Source organism: Sinohyriopsis cumingii, chromosome 6 (assembly GCF_028554795.1).
Source record: "Sinohyriopsis cumingii isolate HCF-2022 chromosome 6, ASM2855479v2, whole genome shotgun sequence".
Lineage (NCBI taxonomy): Eukaryota > Metazoa > Mollusca > Bivalvia > Unionida > Unionidae > Sinohyriopsis > Sinohyriopsis cumingii.
In genome coordinates, this window is record NC_142966.1 from 74315490 (window position 1) to 74335068 (window position 19579).

The following is a 19579-nucleotide window of genomic DNA, read 5'->3' on the forward strand; positions in this document are numbered from 1 at the left end:
TCAGTTAATTGACCAACCAATGAGAATTTATGATAAACACTCTAGAGTGTTGCCCACTGGCATCATGTTCATTGAATTTTTTCAATGTGTTGTACCAAAGATGAATATCATGTTTGTTTTTCTTATCCATGTTTTGATTACATTTAATCATATAATTTGAAAACAAGATAGTAATAATTTCTTCTGCTTGTCTTTTTTTTATTGTGAGAATATTTTACAAGTATCAATTCATCAAATATTTACAGGCTAACATTGGAATTGGCAACCTTTTGACTTTGGCAATGCAAGCAGAGGGGACTCCCAGGAAAGAAGCGCTGAGCAAAATATGGATGGTAGATTCAAAGGGACTCCTTGTCAATGTAAGGAATATATGTTTTACTTGTAATCACATTGATTGTGGCTGGTTTAAGGCATGCAGTTTGGTGATTGCAGTCAATGCTGGGTATCTTGATTTTATGTACTAACTACTTGCAGATATTTATAGACAATACCCATGATTCCTTGCCTATGAAATATAGAACAGTTGGTAATTTTTCTGGTAGCAGTGACATCAGCTTTAATTGTCATCTTGTATTACAATTATTTAGTCATAAAACCTTCAGCATCATTGACTGCATTCAGCTAAAATTGACTTAAGATTTCTTTCCTCTAAAATTAAAACTTTGTTCTGCTGTGACTAGAGTTGCCTGTTCTAGCAAAAGTTGTCATAATGCAATTTGCAGGTGAAACGTAGCCTTCCACAGACCCCTCGTAACTAATTCATAATATATTTATTTGATAATTGATCTTGGTCAGGTAAGATCAGATGCATTGAGAGGCTGTCTTTGAAATCATAACTGTCATATTCTGTTTAATGTTTGAAATCAGCTAAGTGTGTATGATGTCAGAGCATCACCACAATGAGGAAATTGCTCCATGACCTATTTCTCAGGTTAACAAAAATGCCATCGAAATCAATACTGCTAGATTAATTTTGTTTTATAGATGAACTTGACCTCATTTCCAGATTAAGTACATTTTCCAGGTTAAGAGTGACTTATTGGAAGTGATTGTTTCCAATGTTTGTTAGGCATTCTACATGATCATGAAACATTTGTTAATGTGACTTTTGACACATACCCTTCAAGCCCAAATCCTTCTGTTAATAAAGACATTTTTCTTATGTTAATAAAACAGTTGGTGTTTTATAAGTATAGGCAACATTTAGCTCCGCTTGACAGGATGCTCTTAAAATCAAGGGAAGTAACTCTTGGAGCATATTAATTAGTTTTTTTAGTGGTTTCTTCCCTTGACTCCTAGTAGTTGTAATAGTTTTCACAAAAGAAAAATAATTTTTAAGCACTAATAAAATTGTGATTGTGACTACTCATCATCTACATCATCCTGATATTGTTTTTTAATGCTGCATAGAAATGCTACATAGAAATGCTACATAGAAATGCTACATAGAAATGCTACATAGATGTACATGATGAAATATTTGAGAAATAGGTGCTGTGTGGACATGTGCATGTAATGGGGCAGTTTTTAGGATTTGCATTGACTAAGAAACTCTATGGTGGCCAACAAATTGAAAAGGTATTTGTTTGTATTTTTAAATAAAATGTTATTAATCAAAGGTTCTGTCACCAAACATGTTTTTTTTAAGGTAAATAATGTAGTCTAATTCAAAAAAAATTCAGCATGATAAGTTAATCAGCTTGCTGTATAATGTGCACTTCAAAGAATTCTCATAAACTTGAAGTTTCTTTGTGATGCCAGATTCATTGAGAATACATACTTGCAGAAAAAAGGAACAGAAGTAACCTTCTAAAGAGACCCCTCAAGCAGCAGCATGGAAATAAATCAGTTAAATGAAATGGGTAGATACTGCATCACTCACACTCACAAGCATGTATGTTTACACGTATGTCAGTTTGGTAAACATTTACAGGCATTAAACTAAACTAAACTATTTGCATGTGTAAATGATGTGGCCTTGTAACCCAGGCCCACCTTAATTGGCTGCATCAGTGTGTCATTAGTAATGGCATCTCAATTCATTTCTTCAATATGATATAGCCAATAATGTTAAAAGTGTTGTTAAAACCATCAAGGAACAAACTCATAACCTGCCTGCAGCATAGGGATGGAATCGTGTTTTAATGTTTGAGGGATATGAAGAACATAGATATGTTTATTGGAGTGGGAGAGAGGAAAAAAACATGGCTCTTTGTAAGAGGTGGCCATTAATTGGAGATGCACATGATGAAAGGTTGAGCTATATTTACATTTAAAGAATCTTCTTCCTCAAATACTATTCTCTTATATGGCTGGGATTAGATGAACTAATGATTAAGACTTGACTGCCTCTGTAATTAAATCTCATTGGCTCAGAATTATAGAATTGCAAGCTAACTTCCATTTGTATGTTTCAGATTTAGAGTCTTTTTTATGCAATTGTAAAAGCAGTGTTTATACCTTTTTCTTTTATCTTGCAGAATCGTCCAAAGGGTGGTATATCAGGCCACAAGAAAGATTTCGCTAAAGATCATAAACCAGTTGACACACTTGAAGAGGCAGTTCGAGTGATCAAACCTTCTGCTTTAATAGGTACCAAGCCATTTTCTTAAATTAAATGTTTAGAAATAAGTTTATAGAAAATGTTTGAACACTGAATTCAGTTTAGGTGGAATTGGGATAGGAATTTGTGTTTTGTATTGGAAATTTAGCGGTAAAATGGTAATGGAATCTTGTTGCTATTCTTTTCTGTAAGATCATAAATGTGGAACATGTATATGAAAATATTACATTCTATTGTCAGGAAAATGATACGGATATCTAAATATTTAATACTGTTAAATCTGGTTAATGAGAGTGTATGTGAAAGTGAGTGGATGAAGAAACAAAATACACAAAGGCCTATTTTTTTTTTCCCTGTACCATAAAACTTGACTCAATATTTCAAGCAATAAATGTTAATTCAAACTGGAAAGTGTAGATTGAAATATACAAAATGACACCTTTTTTATTGGTCAGAATACTTTTGAATAGGTTTTTTTTAGTCTAGTACAATTTCATAATTAAAGGGCCTGGTATTTCTGGAGCCAAATTAAGCACTATATGTGTGAAAGAGTAAATTGTCATGTAAAACTTGACATTTGGATGATGGTTCTATTTTTTATGAATCAGTTAGAATGACTTTTTATACATCTGCCAGTAATATATTATGTTGTTCTGCATCTGTCTGCCTCTCCATTACCAATTCTCATTAAGCACATTAACTTTAAATGTCCATTTTCTACAGCTACCAAGCTTTATGGCTGTCTTGCACATGGGGTAATGAAGAACTGTATTGATTTTTTGCTGAAAACTAAGGCAACTAAAAAAAAGAAAATGGTTTCTGAATGATAATTTGAGTTCTCTACTGTCTAGTGTTATCAAACTTTGCAGGTAGACTGCACTTGGGGTAGGGAAATGCTCTGTTGATTTCAGGTTCTAAAGGTCATAGGTAAAGGTCACTGACAGAAGCAAAAATTATTTTTTGCACAAAAGCTTGAGTTCTCCAGCATCTGTGCTTACCAGACACTGGGTTAAAATGGTCACTGTCACAGACAGAAAGAAGAAAGATGGTTTCTTCACAATAGAATTCTTCTTCATTTGTTGCTCCCAGATTTGGTGGCTGTCCTTCACTTGTTCAAGAAGAACTCATTTGATGTTGGAGTGAAAAGCTCATAGGCAAAGGTTACTGAATGAAAGAAAATAAATGATTTCCACACTACAACATTTAATTTAGTCCTATATGACCTACCTCAGCCAAACTGGATGGCTTGTACTTGGGTGAAGAATACTACTATTGTTTTTTAGGTTGGAGGTCAGGATCACAGACTAAAAGAAGAAAAATCATTTCTGCACATACTTCTACATCACAGGCCTATGTCAAACTTGTGAATAGCTTGCACATAGGTTCTGGAAAAAAGCCTTTGATTCAGAAATGAAAAGGTCATTGGTTAGTTCACTGACAGAAAAGAAGAAAAATGGTTTCTACGCATAAATTTCATTTATTTATATTGAGGAGTATTAAGATTGATTGGGGCATTTAATGTTGTGTTCGTGGTACTAATGTTTTATATTGCCTTTGTTTGGATTCTTCTCTCTTTTTATATTTTCCCATTAATTGACCATCTGTGTGTAATATGTTGTAGATTCTTTTGGTGAAATGTAAATACAAATTTACAATGAAATAATTGCATTATTATACATTTTACTTTAAGTTCATATTAGTGATAAATGCATCCTACCTCCACAAACTAAAAAGATAAGCATATATTTTTCTTCTATGCTGATTTATAATGCTACAAGGCAATCATTTATTGTTGGTCATTTGGGATGAATCGATCAACTGATTGTAAAAGAAATGTTTAATTGTTTTAAAAAAATTCCGCATCAACAGGAGCAGCAGCCATTCCAGGTGCATTTACCAAACAGATTCTTCAAGACATGGCCAAATTCAATGAACGGCCTATCATATTTGCACTCAGTAACCCCACAAGTATGGCTGAATGTACTGCAGAAGAAGCCTACAGAGAGACAGATGTAAGTGTTCCCGGCAGTAGATACTTACCCTAATGCAATGAAACGTCCCTAAAGCAATCCCTCTTTAACTTGGCTTTCACAGAAGATTAGTTACATATTTTTGTCTTATTGAGAGTGTTCATCATTTTATTTTTATTGGCCGCATCCATAAAACAACCTGTTTTATTTTTCAATCAGTGTCCGGTTTAGGGACATGTTAGATTACTATATTATGCACGTATCCCCGATAGGGTACTTTGATTTTGTCAATTAATTGTGGATTCCCATGAAACAGACTCGACTTTAATGCATATTGTTGTCAAAGCCCATCTTGATGAAATGTTAGCATAGTGATTACATCAGCTTCCATGTGTGTGCCTGTGACTGTATCCATCTATATGTACATAAGTTCACACCCTAGACTAACCTAAATATTATAGTTTTTCAATTCAATTATTTCAGGACCATTTTATCCCACCGTATTTGCATTTGGAATATAGCTTTAGTAGGAACTTTTCTGTGTCATTAATGATCCTTGTTCATGGATCATGAAATGTCATGAGTACTTTTCCTTATTTTTCATTGTTGCACCTTGCAGTTGAGATTAACTGTGATGTTAAAGTTTTTACCTTGCACATACATCAGTAATGAGGTCAGATTTCTGAAGTATAGTTGATCAAAGAGTTGTTTTACTTGGTATGTGGATACATCTTAATGTGTTCAATGCCAGTTTTGGACCACTCCGGTGGCCTAGTGGTTAGAGCGTCTGCTCGGATGCAGGAGGTCGAAGGTTTGATCCCCGGCCGAGTCATACCAAAGACTTTAAAAAATGGTACTAACAGCTGCCTCGCTTGGTGCTCAGCATTAAGAGGTTAGTGTTAGGACTGGTAAGCCTGGTGTCAGAATAATGTGACTGGATGGGACATCGTGCTACACCTCTGCGGCATGATTCCCCAGTGCTAGACATCACTAAACTGTCACTCTGCAGACATCATAGCGATATGACTGAAAAATTGTTAAAGCTACGTTAAAAATCTAAATCACAAACACACACACACACACACTCAATGCCAGTTTCAAAGTAGGCCAGTGTGACATACATTCACACTTCAGTGGCTCTGGTTTAAGTGTTTTTTGTTTACCTCAGTTTATTATGAGCAGTTTTTTAGGGAGTTGTACACCTTGGTTGGTAGATCTTTTTGGGTACACTATTAATTCACCAGAAGCAGTCAGATTGACCTAGAAGCAACTTTAAGTTTTGCATTTTGGTCAGTCCTTTAGATACAGTTGGCCAGAGTTGTGGAAATTGATTGGTTGATGTCTTGGAGTGTTCAACACCTTTGCACCTAAAGTATGTTACTGTGACCTATGTTTTATGCATTTTTCACTTTTGTCAGTTTCAAGTCCACTACAGTTTACATTGTGCTTCTTAGTACAAATATGTATTTGGGCAAATTTGACACCTTTCTGCCAAAAGTAGGTCACTTTGACTTATGTTTAGCCCACCTTGCTGGAAACTCAACATGGTGATTGCAATAGTATCAAAATGCATGTCTGTACATGCATTCGTATACCTCGATTTACATTGAATTTGGAATATAACACTGAGATAGGCTCAACAGCAGTGATCACAGGTTCTTGTTATCATTTATTAGCATGACAGCTTTTCATTATAAATGTCATACTGCACAATGCCTACCAACATTTCATTGCAACATCATGGGATGCAGCAAAGATTTTCATCGATTGTATGTGATTAGATTGAATTTCAGACATTTGCAACCGCTCCGTTGGCCTAGTGGTTAGAGCATCTGCCTCGGATGCGAGAGGTCGTGGGTTCCATCCCCGGCCAAGTCATACCAAAGACTTACAAAAATGGTACTGACAGCTGCCTCGCTTGGCACTCAGAATTAAGAGGTTATGAGCAGTATTTGACCTACAATACAACATTCTTTTATCAATGACCAGCACTTGACATTCTAGACAAGATGATGTTATCTGTGAGCAGCACTTGGCATTCAGTACAACATGCTGTTATCTGTGAGCAGCACTTGGTATTCAATACAAGATGCCGTTGTTTGTGAGCAGTACTTGGCATTCAATACAAGATGCTGTTATCTCTGAGCAGCACGTAGCATTCAGTCAAAGATGCTGTTTACGAACAACACTTGGCATTCAATAAAAGATGCTGTTATCTCTGAGCAGTACTTGGCATATGATACAACCTGCTGTTAATATCTGTTCTTGGCATACATTTTGTTCATCAGCTTGATAAATTAAAAAATTCCCCATTCTGACTGATATCTTCTTCAAGAAAACTTTACCTTAATTTACCGCCTCTGTTGTTTCTTAACATCTTGTCATTAAATTCTTCATATTGTGACATTCATTTTTCATGATTGTCATATTGGCTCCATGGGTTGCTACTTGGGAAAGAAGAGTGTAATTGTTTTCTTTTTTAATACTGCCTTGTTTGGCGCTCAGCATTAAGATATTAGTGTTAGGACTGGTTGGCCTGGTGTCAGGATAATGTGACTGGGTGTCATCGTGCTACATGTCTGCGGCATGTTTCCCCAGTGCTAGATATCACTATAAACTGCCACACTGCAGACATCGTAGCGATATGACTGAAAAATTGTTAAAACTACGTAAAAAATCTAAATCACACACACACTCACACACATGCTTCTTAGAATTTCATGATTTTATGTTCGCATCTTTCTCAGGGACGATGTGTGTTTGCCAGTGGCAGTCCATTTGATGCAGTAACATACAAGGGGAAGAGATTCTATCCTGGCCAGGGAAACAATGCCTACATATTCCCTGGTGTAGCTTTGGGTATCATAACCTGCAAAGTGCGACACGTACCTGATGATATTTTCCTCCATGCAGCACAGGTAAAACTCAGGGAGTAACATATATCACTTTAGCAGAGCTTGGATGATCCTCAACTTTGTTAATGCTTTGAGAGCAATATTATTCTCCTATAACATTTCTAAACTATGCCAGTACAGACTTGATTTACCAAAACATCTGACCTGAAAATGGTAAAACTCAACCTTGAAATTAAACTTGAAATTGTGTTTTGATAAATCATAAATGATTTTACTCTTTAAACTCGTTTCAGATTAGCTGATAGTAAAAAATCCGTTTCAGATTCAAGATCTGTAAAAAAAAAATCCGTTTCAGACTCATGCTCAGAATTGTATGGTCCCTAAGCTTGATTATTTGAATTCTCGAAGCTTTCCGATGAATTTCAGTATTTGAGGTTCTACTGTATTAATTCTTTTTAAGCAAATCACAACAGTGGTAGATACTTAGTCATAACATACCATTGTCTATATATTTGTTATGGATATGTATATCCATCCATCACACCTTGGTTACTTGAAGCTTTGTATTTCTAGTTTTTGCTCACCAGGCCATGTGGGCAAGTGAGCTTATGATATGGTACTGTTCAAATTGTGCGTTGTGCACCATGCATCTATCCATCCATCATCAATTTCTTGTTACCACTCTTGAATCCATATTTCGGATCCAATTTCAGTTTGCAATCTGGGTTTATATCATCAAAACTTCAGGCAAGTTTTGATAACAGTGAGATCCATGAATATTAATGAGGTGATTGATTCTTTAACATTATGACCACATTGGAAGCCATATTTTTTATCTGACTTCCATCAAACTTGGAATATATGATTATATCATTAAGAGCTTCAACAAGTTCAGTAATGAGCAAGATAATGAGGTGATCTAACATCTGAGTGTCTGTGTTTGTTGCAACTCTGGATGCTTCATTCTGATCCAGTTTTGATCAAACTTGGAATATATACTGATTGTATACTTGTATAATTAAAATATCTGACAAATTTAGTAATGACTGAGATACGTTCATATTAATGAGATAATCTTGCATGTGATTGGCTGAGCTTGTTACCCCCTTGCAGGGTCCATAGGGGACCTTGAAAAGCCTTGAAAAATGAACTTGTCCCTCAAGACCTTGAAAATTCAAAATATTGTCTGAGTACCTTGAAAAGCCTTGATTTTCTTGAAACTGAAAGGAATTATTAAATAGTTTTCATTTTACAGATTTACATAAAAAAGAAAAGGAAAAAAAAAACCGCTTGCTAAGTTTGTGGCGGAAGGGAAATTTCCACAACTAGCCACTGTGCAGTCGTACATTTTGAACTTCCAGTTATACAAAGCCCAGATGTAGCCGCAGTTAAATTTGAATTATTTGTACGCTTCAAAATGGCTAGCTGCCGATTCTGACCTTATTGGATAGATGAAGAAAAATATAAAGTTTGGATTATGAGATCTTTCTCAGAGCTTTGCAAAATGCCAATTATGCCAGAAGGATATTGATTTGCATGTAATGGGAGGAGTGCTCTACAGTCACATGCAGCTGGAAAAAAAGCACCAAGTTCTCGTAATGACAGCTAAATATGGTAAAACATGAAACAAGTATGTGAACACAGAGATTCAAGTTTTAAAATAGTAACTGTATATAGTCTTAATTATGAAATTTGATCCAGTTCTATATTTCGATTGAGAGGAAATAGTACAGACAATAAGTGCAATGAACACGGTGAATCTACAAATATAGACTACAGCAAGCTGAGAGAAATATTAATGTACAGTGGATTCCTGTTAATTGGGACACATTGGGACTCAAACACTTTGGCCAAATTAAGCGGCTGTCCCAATTATGCAGAGGAGTTTAAAAGGTATACATGTATTATGTACTGGAAGATTTGTCCCAAATAAATGGCTGCCCCAATTAAAAGATGGCCCAATTAACCGGAATCTACTGTATCTAATATGAAATAGTTCAATAACTAGATGCAGTTGTTAAATAAGTGGTAATACATAAAAACAAATATCTTTGTTACTTTTTTGTCTGCTATGTGGGTGGGTGAAGAAGAAAGACAGGTACTGTAAAAGACATTGAGACAATGACAGCTGCTGCTGATGACTATGCATTGAAAGCAGAGACCCATAGGAAAATTTCCTTTATCATGACGTCAAATAGTTTGAGGAATAGTGTTGAGGACAAAATCGATAACTTAGAGATCTTGAAAAACAGCTTAATGACAAGCAACAAGAACTGAAAAATTCACTCTAAAATATTTTGGACTTTGTAAATGGTTTAGTGTAGACAAAGTAAAATGAACAATATTTCAGTGACTGTTCATTATTCTAATGACCAAATATAGTCTGTTTAGTATTAATGGTAATAATATCAATGATCGTAATCTTGACTTCATGTTGTTGGTTTTTTAAATTTGCAAGAAATGTTCCTCGTATGAATTAAAAGTAAATATTAACTTTTGTTTACATGCAGTTTCATTTATGTATCCTTTAAAATTAATGTAAGAATGAACCTTGGAAAACATGATTTTAAACCTTGAAAAAACCTTTAAAAAAAACCTGCCCTTGGAAGTCATATTTCTGCCTTTGATTTTGATCGAACTTGAAATATGGACTTTTTATCATCAATATCTTGAATGGGTTGAATGATGAGTGAGAAACATGAATATTACTGATGTCATCTTGCTTCAACTTGGCTGAGCTTGTCACATCTCTGGAAGCCATATTTGATATCCAGTTTTGATCATACTTTGAATACATGATTAAGTCATCAGAAACAATGCATTTTTGATAACGAAAAAGATCTTTGCGTATTAGTGAGGTGATCTTGCATGCAGTTGGATGAACTTTCCACTCTGGAAACCAAAGTTCTGATCCAATTTTTGACTTGTATTGTCAGTATCTTTGTTATGAACAGATCTAAACATATTAATGATGTGATCCTGCAATTGATTGGCTAAACTGGTTACCACTTATTCAAATAAATAGGCCAATATGGTGAGGATGTTGGATGATTTTCCTTAAGACCAAGATCTATGCAAAATAATCTTTTTATCTGACTGGTTATAACTCTGGAGACTGAATTAAAATTCCAAATGGAATTTACTCCACCTTATACCTGTATTGTCATTGTCATATGCAGGTTCAATTGTATGTGAGATCAGCACATATTAATGACAAAAATTTCTGTTATCAGATTTTCCAGAGCTAGTTACTTTTAAAGACTATATTTCTCATCCAGTTTCTATAAAACTTTGTAAATGGGCTTATGTCATCAAGATCTTGGATGAGTATACTTACATCAGCAAGAATTTGGATGACTATGGATGACTTATGTCATCATGATCTTGGATGACTTACGTCACCAAGATTTTGGATGAGTATACTTACGTCAGCAAGATTTTAGATGACTATGGATGCCTTGTGTAATCACGATCTTGGATGAATATGGATGACTTATGTCATCATGATCTTGGATGACTATGGATGACTTATGTCATCAAGATCTTGGATAAGTATACGTACATCAGCAAGATCTTGGATGACTATGAATGACTTATCATGATCTTGGATGACTTGTGTCATCAAGATCTTGGATGACTCTGATAATGAGCAAAAGACTGCATATTAATTATACTTTTATCATTAGAAGGATATTTTTCTGGATATAGTAAAATAGGTAGATGCAGCATGTTACAGAGTATTGAAGATAGTTAACATAGAAGGGTGTGTTCTTACAATACTGTGTAATCCTGCTTGTTGGTAAGCTGGTACGTTATGTCATAAGGTGAGTGGTATCAGGCCCACTTGGCCCTCCTATTTCATTTGCTTATATTTCCTAAAACTCCTGTGGGTTTTCTTCATTCTTTAGCTGGATCATTATTCTGTGACATGCATGCTTGCTTCTAATAGTTATAGAAAATTTAGGTTAAAGTTCAGCTTAAAATTCTCAAACCCCTTGATGGATTTTCTTTATCCTTGGGATCAGTCATTATAAAGATACACAACTCCAACCCCTTCATGGATTTTCTTTATACTTGGGATGAATCAGTATAAAGCTAAGACAACTCTATCCCCTTCAAGGATTTTCTTTATGCTTGGGATGAATTTTTATAAAGTAAAGACAACTCCAACCCCTTTCATTGGGTTTTTGTTATGCTTGGGATGAATCATTATAAGACAACTCCAACCCCTTTGAATTTTTGTATGCTTTGGATGAATCATTAAGATAACACAAATCCAACCCCTTGCATTGGATTTTCATTATAAAGATAAGACAATTCTAACTATTTTCATTGGATTTTGTTTGTTTTTGGGATGAATCTTTATAAAGATAAGACAATTCCAACCCCTTTCATTGGATTTTTTATGCTTGGGATGAATTATTATTAAGATAAGACAACTCCAACCCCTTTCATTGGATTTTGCTTTATGCATGGGATGAATCTTTATAAAGATAAGACAACTCCAACCCCTTTCATTGGATTTTTGTTATGCTTGAGATGAATCATTATTAAGATAAGACAACTCCATCCCTTGCATTAGATTTTTATTTTAAAGATCAGACAACTCCAACCCATTGCATTAGATTTTCTTTATAAATATAGGACAACTGCAACCCCTTCATGGATTTTGTTTATGCTTGGGATGAATCATTGTAAAGATAAGCCAACTCATTTTGTGACATGCTCACTTAACCTCTTGACCATGGTGTCAAGGTCATAACATTTTACAGCAGTGCTTTGATTATGGTCTTGACATGCACGCCATGGTTTTTTGTGACGTATTTGGTCATGAATGAAAATGGTACTGATCTAACCACTAACATGGCTGCCGTAGCAGCAAATTTAAATCATACTGACATGGGGGTTTCACTTCAAAATCATGGTTTTTATGGATATGGCTGGTCATATTGTCAATGGGGATTCAGTAAAAGATCACTGTTCCTATGGAGATGAATGGTCATATTGAAATGGGAGTTTTACATACAGATTACTATGGCTGTTTATGGATGGTCATATTGACATGGGAGTTTTACATACAGATTACTTTGGATATGTTTATGGATGGTTATATTGACATGGTGGTTTTATTTTGTGGATATGGATGATCATATTGACACTGGGATTTCACTAAAAGATCACTATTCCTATGGATATGGTTGGTTATTTTGACACGGGTTTCATGAAAAGATCTATATTCATATGGATTTGGATGGTTATATTGACGTGATGGTTTTACTAGTTGGTTCTAAACCAAAATGTGCCTATTTGACTTCCACTGTGGTATCCAATGGGGCCAGGCAGAAAATGCTGTTTTTGTTACTCCTAAACAAATAGGTATGTTGACATTAGGTTTTTTTCTTTGGTCCTGAATGAAAATGATAACGAAAATGATGCACATAAGACCTCAGATTTTGTGGTCATGGTAACCATCCTGAAAATCTTAATAATTCTCCTTAGTTGACAGTTGTAGGTACATGGGCTTTTCACTACATTACTTCTCATGATATGTACTTGTCCTTAATGAAAGTGAGATCAGTCAGATCTCCAATATGGCTATCACGTTAGCCATCATAAAAATTTTATTATAGCTTTGTCATCTTACAGTAATGGTCACACAGACCTGGAATTTTCACTGAAAATCTTTGTATAGCTTCTTCTTTTGAATAGATGGTTGTATCAGTGGGGGAATTTTATTACACAACGTATTGCTACAGATAGCTTGTTCGTATCTAAATTGGTGCATTTGACTTCAGATATGGCACCCTGGTGACCAGCTTTAAAATCTTGTTGTTCCTACTACTCTCGCTTGAATGGTGGCATTAACATGTGATTTTTGCTTCAGCACTTGAAATATTGGCTCAGAATGAAACTGGTGCAGATCTAAATGCCAGCATATTCACTATTCTGTAAAACTGTTTAAAAACCATGCATAATTGGACTTGGGGTCAAGTCAGAGGTTATTGCCTGCATTTTTTAACTTTATTGAGATAATGAATGCAGTCGCATTACATAAACAAATGAATTTTGACTAGATTTTACATTTAGTTGATTACAATTATGAAGCTGATAATTAGGACCGTTACGTTTAATTTTTATTCATGATTGTAAATTGTAGTGATTATCTGTTGCTGAATTTTGTGTACATACACAAAGTCTATTGTAAGATGTTTAGAACGTAAAATTGCATCTGATCTATGAATAGATACAAACATACATATTGACAATTATAAATGATAGAATTCTTAATAAATATGTTTTGGGATTTTGTCCCCATTGTACAGGTCGGTCAGGCATGATCTTAGAAGAATCCATTAAGTTCCTGTTGGATGATAATATGTGTGTTTTAGCTTTTCTGCCAATATAAGTAACTCAGACTGGGCAGTTTTCTCATTCTTATTTCATGTGTTCTTGTTATAACATCAAGTATGCAGACATATTTTATGTTGTATTTAGATAGTATTTGAGAGGAAAAACATTTGAAACCATTGTTAAATTCTTTTGGACTTAAATAGAACTTTTTCCAGTACTATTTCAGATTCAACTCATAATACTGAAGTTCCTCTTCTATTTTCACTAACATGGATAATTAAATTCTTTGTTAAGTTTTTACACAACTTCATGGTTTTGCTTCTTTCTGTTACTTAGTATATGACCGATGAGTAGTAAATGAAATTGGGGGCTCATCCAAGTTACGAAATTTAGAAATATTTCAGAAAAATAATAAAATAAACTAGAGACAAACAGTCATACATATAATTATATTGTTATAAAGGATATACAATATATCAATTTAAATTATACAATTTTATATAGTACATTAGCATTAAGTCCATTAGGATACAGAGTATCTAACTTACGAATCCAATAAGTTTCTTTTATGAGTCTATTCATGTCACCATGCACAATATCAATTGGCATGAAAGAAAAATCAAGTAGAGATTGATTATTGGTGTTAAAGTGTGTTGAAACATTAGAAGAAAACTGAGGATCTCCATAATTTTTTATATGAAAGCGATGATTATTCATTCTCTTAGAAACTTGTTGTAGTGTTTGCCCAACATATTGCATGCTGCATTTTTTACAGGTTATTAAATAAATCACATCAGTTGATATGCAGTTAGTGTTATCGCATAGAGAAAATACCTCTTTTGTATTAGCACTACAGAAGAAGTACTTTCTCTTATGTTTGCACATTGAGAGCACCGGTGTCTGTTACATTTAGATGACAAAAAGTGTATTTTTTTATTTTCTGTCTGTTTAGTTCTGATTAAAAAATCTTGCAAATTCTTGGGTCTTTTATAAGCGAGAATTGGTTTAATTTTGAAAAGTGATTTGACACTAGTTCTATTGGATAAATTTAGGAGACTATAATATTTATTAATTATACGACCTATATTAGGTAATGAAGGATTATATTGTATTGTGAAAGGAGTTACATCTCTCTCTATTTTACATTCTGCTGTGTTTAAAGCCTCATGTTGAGTAAGATTACAGGCTTTTTTCAGTGCAGAATCAATTATGTATGTAGGATAATTTCTATTTTGGAAATAAGTTCGTAATTTATTCAAAGAATTTTGTAATTGACAATCATCTGAAATAATGCGTCAGTATCTTTTGGCCTGGCTATATGGTATACCGTTTTTACATGACATGGGATGACATGAAGAATATTCTACATATTGGTGGATATTAGTTTCTTTGATATGAATATTTGTAGAGATAGTGTTATCAATATTTTTTATTACATTTACATCTAAAAATGAAACAATTCTAAAATATTTCAGAGAAATGAAAATTGTTTTGAAGTTTAAATTCATTTTTTGAATACATTTCTTTATCCCAGGTCTTTTGGTTTTACATAGTGAAACTAGCAAGCTTTCACAATGCCATCTAGGGTGATGGGTTTTGTTTCCTCTCCAACCCAGGAGGGGTTTGAGCATTTAAGGAAAGATGAGTTGCTGGAACTTGCCAACCATTATTTCTTATGAAAAAAATCATCTTTGTTAGAATAGGAAATTAAACATATTTTGGTCGAATATTTGGTTGAAATTTTTTTTTTTGATGCAAATGATTTAGGATTAATTAGTAATTCTCTGTCTAGCTCTGAAATGATATTAAAAGAATTTAAATTGAAAAACCAGATGGAAATATAATTTTAAAAAATTTCAGCTTCAAAAGAAGAAAATGAAATGAAAATGCAAATGCAGAAAGAGGAAAGAGAGATAAATGCAGATACATTAAGAAGAAAGAGAATTTCAAATTAAGAAGGAAGAAAGTGAGGGATGAGCAGCAGATACAAGAATGAGAGATACAAATAAAATTGCAAATGCAAAAAAGAAGTAAGAAAGAATTGAAATTTAAATAATTAGAACTTGTAAGCAAAATACATTTCCCTCACAAAAGTTCAGCTTTTTTTGTTACAAAAATGTTAGATTCATACCCCCATTTAAAGAAAAAGATGTTGATCAGTATTTTTCTCATTTTGAAAAAGTAGCTAAGAATTTAAAATGGCCAATAGCGTACTGGTCTTTATTATTAGAGTGTACTTATTGGCAAATCTCATGAAGATTATACTTCACTGTCAGTAGAAGCAAGTGCTGAATATGAATTGGTTTAGGAATTATCTTGAAGGGTTATAGGTTGGTAAAACATTGTCGGGTGGTTTACATCTAGAATGATTGATAAAGAGCATGACAAACTTAGACATCTCATATTAGTCGAAGAGTTCAAGAACTGCATCCATAATGATGTCTAGATTTAACTTGATGAACACCAGGTAGATACTTTAGAAAATGCTACTTATACAGCTGATAACTATTCTTTGACTCAGAGTTTCATTTATCACTAAGTGTTCCTCTCGGCAGATGGTTAGTAAGAAACCACCACGGTCTCAAAATCTGTCACAATTTATAAGAATCAAATGTCTGATAAGACTAATCAGAAATCATTATCTCTTCCTATATGCATTTATTGTATGAAAATAGGGTTATTTATTTCTAATTGCTTTAAGTTAAAAAATAAGCAATAGAATCAAGACAGAGTTGTTCCAAATCCCCTTGTTTCTCAGAGGGTGTTCATTTATTGCTTGGCAGTGACTTAGCTGGAGATATGGTTAATCCACTTGTAACTGGCAAACCTTGTTTGGATCAAAAGGTTCATCCTATTGAAAATTAAATCCCTGATTTATACCCTGTTGTGCAGTTACTAGAGCTATGGAAAAAGAGTTATTGAGACTGAAGATGATCAGGAAAGTAGTCCTTTAGCTGACACATGTATTGGTAAGGCTTTTGATGATGTCACTTTTGCTTTTGTTATTGATCAATCAAAAGCTATTGATCAGTCTGCTTCTCTTCTAACCACTCATTGTCTTCTTTTTATTCTCAGTCCAAAGATGTTTAAAAATTATACCAGCAGCTGCTATGCTTGGTGCTCAGCATTAAGAGGATAGTGTTAGGACTGGTTGGCCTGTTGTCAGGATAATGTGACTGGGTGGGACATGATGCTACATATGCTAGATGATGCCCCATTACTGGACATTGCTATAAACTGCCACACAGCAGTTCTCATAGCATTATGACTGGCAAATTTTTAACGTTCCATTTTAAAATTCCAGATCACACACACACAATCAGGGTGTTCAATGACAATCACTTGTTGTTGAACAGGAAAAATATCTTGATGTCTCCTGTTTGTTTCAGAGGGCTGTTATCAACTTGACATTTTGTGAAAAATGGGGTCTTTATGAGAAAAAAGAGACAACCTGAATTACCGGCTGGTGATGAATTGCCATTGAGCTATCAGATTGTTGTTCCTATGTTGTATAGACAGGAACTTCTTAGTTTAGCCCATGAAACTTGTTTGACTTGTCATTTAGAAGTCAGGAAGACCTTCCACAAGATCTTGCATCATTTGTATTGACTGGAAATTAAAAGTGATGTTTCCAGATATTGTACATCATGTTTTATTTGTCATTTGGCCAGTGTTAGTTCTCTTCAATTAATTTTTGGACATATGTCCATAGAACATTAGAGTTGTTAGGAAAAAAAACGTCTTTTAAAAGAGGATTCCGACATAAATATTTTGATTATGTCTCTGCTTTTGAAGTAATAAGATATAATATTTGTCCACTTACTCAAAACTTAAATTAAGTCAGGACAAAACTACAAAGGTAAGATCTTTTCAACCTGGTGATAAAGTTCTGTCACTCTTGCCAGTATTTATCCTCAGATTAGTATGGTCCTTATCAAGTTAAAAAGAAAGTGACTCAGATTATATCAACACTCCTGTGAAGCAGAAACAGAAATAACTCGGTCACCAGCAATGTAAATGTGTTATAGGAGTATATTGATCAAGATAGCCCTGTAAATCACTCAGTAAATTTAGTTGTTCCTGTCCCCCACAGTGACAATTTAAATGATGATGCACAACTGGATTGTAGTGACTTTGGCTCAACCAGTCTTCAGAATTATGAAATATTGAAGAATCTGGACAAGAAACATTTCACATCTAAAGCCACAGGAAAAGAAAGAATCAAAGCAGTTAATATGAGAATATGAGCACTTTTTTTCCAGATGTTCAACTCAAACAAACCAAATCTACCACAATGTTGAAATTGTGGATTCTAAGCCTGTAAAACAGCACCCATATAGGATGAATTGTCTCAAGCAGAAATGTTTGACAAAGGAAGTTGAATATTTGTTGGAGAATGACTATATTGAACCAAGCAAAACTAACTGGAGTTTGCATTGTATCCATATGCCAAAACCAAGTAATTCTTCATATGTGCACTGACTACAGCAAAGTGAACAGTGTCACGGAAACAGACTCATTTCCAGTACCAAGGATTAATGACTGCATGATCAAAATTTTAAATGCAAAATTTTACATTCATTATATAACTATATATGCTCTACTTAAGTGGAAGTGGGGACAAACACATTCATGGTGTTGGATTTCTTGTCGACAAGGACATTGTGGACAGTATTAAGGGCTGCTTTCCCAGTCTCGAGCAGGCTCATTACCATCCACCTGAGGGCTACTCCCTTCAACATCACAGTCATACAGGCCTATGCACCCACATCTAACTATGATCATAACGAACTGGAGAAATTTTACAGCCAACTGCAAGATGTCATTGACAACTCACTCAAGAAGGACATTCTGTTTGTAAAAGAAGACTGGAATGCAAAGGTGGGAGTTGATTCACAGACAAACTGGCAAAGCACATGTGGACCCTTCTGCAATGCAGAAGCAAATGAAAGAGTGCTCAGACTCGCAGAGTTTGCTGCCTACAACAATCAGATGCTAGCCAACACATTCAGCCCTCAGAAAGCATCTAGAAGATGGACCTGGCACAGACCAGATGGACAACATCACAACCAGATTGACTACATCTTGGTGAAAAAACAATTCTGCACAGGACTGAATATCACCAGAACACAAAGTTTTCCAGGAGCTGATATTAGAAGTGACCATGTTTTATTAATGACAATGTTTCACCTCCACCTGAAAATGATCAAAGAGCCTAGCCATCCAATAATTAGATTTGATCTTGAAAAATTGAAAGATCCAAAAGTTGCAGAAGCCTTCCAAGCAATGATAGGTGGGAAATTTGCACCTTTGATAACCTTGGACAGCCAAGACACTGCCCTCGAGTCCTTAACAACCACATTCAACACGGCTGTGACTAGCACATCAAGCGAGATATTTGGCAAATATCGTTCTACAAAGAAACATTGGGTCACAACAGATGTCCTTGAACTATGCGACAAAAGGAGCTCGAAAATACAGAGGATAAACAACATGATCAGAAAAAAGCATGAAAAAGGCAAAGGAATCCAGGATAGAAAGACAATGCTGCAAAATCAAAGACAGTCCGAGTAGAAATGATAGCAAAACGGCATATCACCTGGTGAAAGATCTCACAATCCATAAACAAGGGAAATCTGTGAACACCATCCAAGACAAATCAGGAAAATGCCTCACAGAAGATCAAGGGATCCTCAAGTGATGGACAGAATACTGCTCAGAATTTTACAATCAGAAGACCCAAGGAGATCCAGCAGTATTAAATTGCCCTCATACAGAAGAAATTTATGATAACTCCATTCTTGGTGAAGAAGTAGAAATTGCAGTTAGGTCACTAAAGA

The 19579-nt window shown here is 34.6% G+C and overlaps 1 protein-coding gene across 2 annotated transcripts in view; it reads left to right on the plus strand.

Moving 5' to 3' along the window:
* The window catches only part of LOC149797216 (NADP-dependent malic enzyme-like), a 79474-nt gene that overhangs the window by 48525 nt on the left and 11370 nt on the right, over nt 1-19579 (plus strand). For both annotated transcript variants that reach the window (XR_016421786.1, XM_089961904.1), the window contains exons 9-12: nt 246-359; nt 2481-2592; nt 4433-4575; nt 7281-7451. Coding sequence is in view for 1 of the 2 variants with exons in the window: in XM_089961904.1 (XP_089818030.1) it covers nt 246-359; nt 2481-2592; nt 4433-4575; nt 7281-7451 (540 nt within the window). In the remaining variant the exon portion in view is untranslated. The remainder of the gene's footprint in view (nt 1-245; nt 360-2480; nt 2593-4432; nt 4576-7280; nt 7452-19579) is intronic.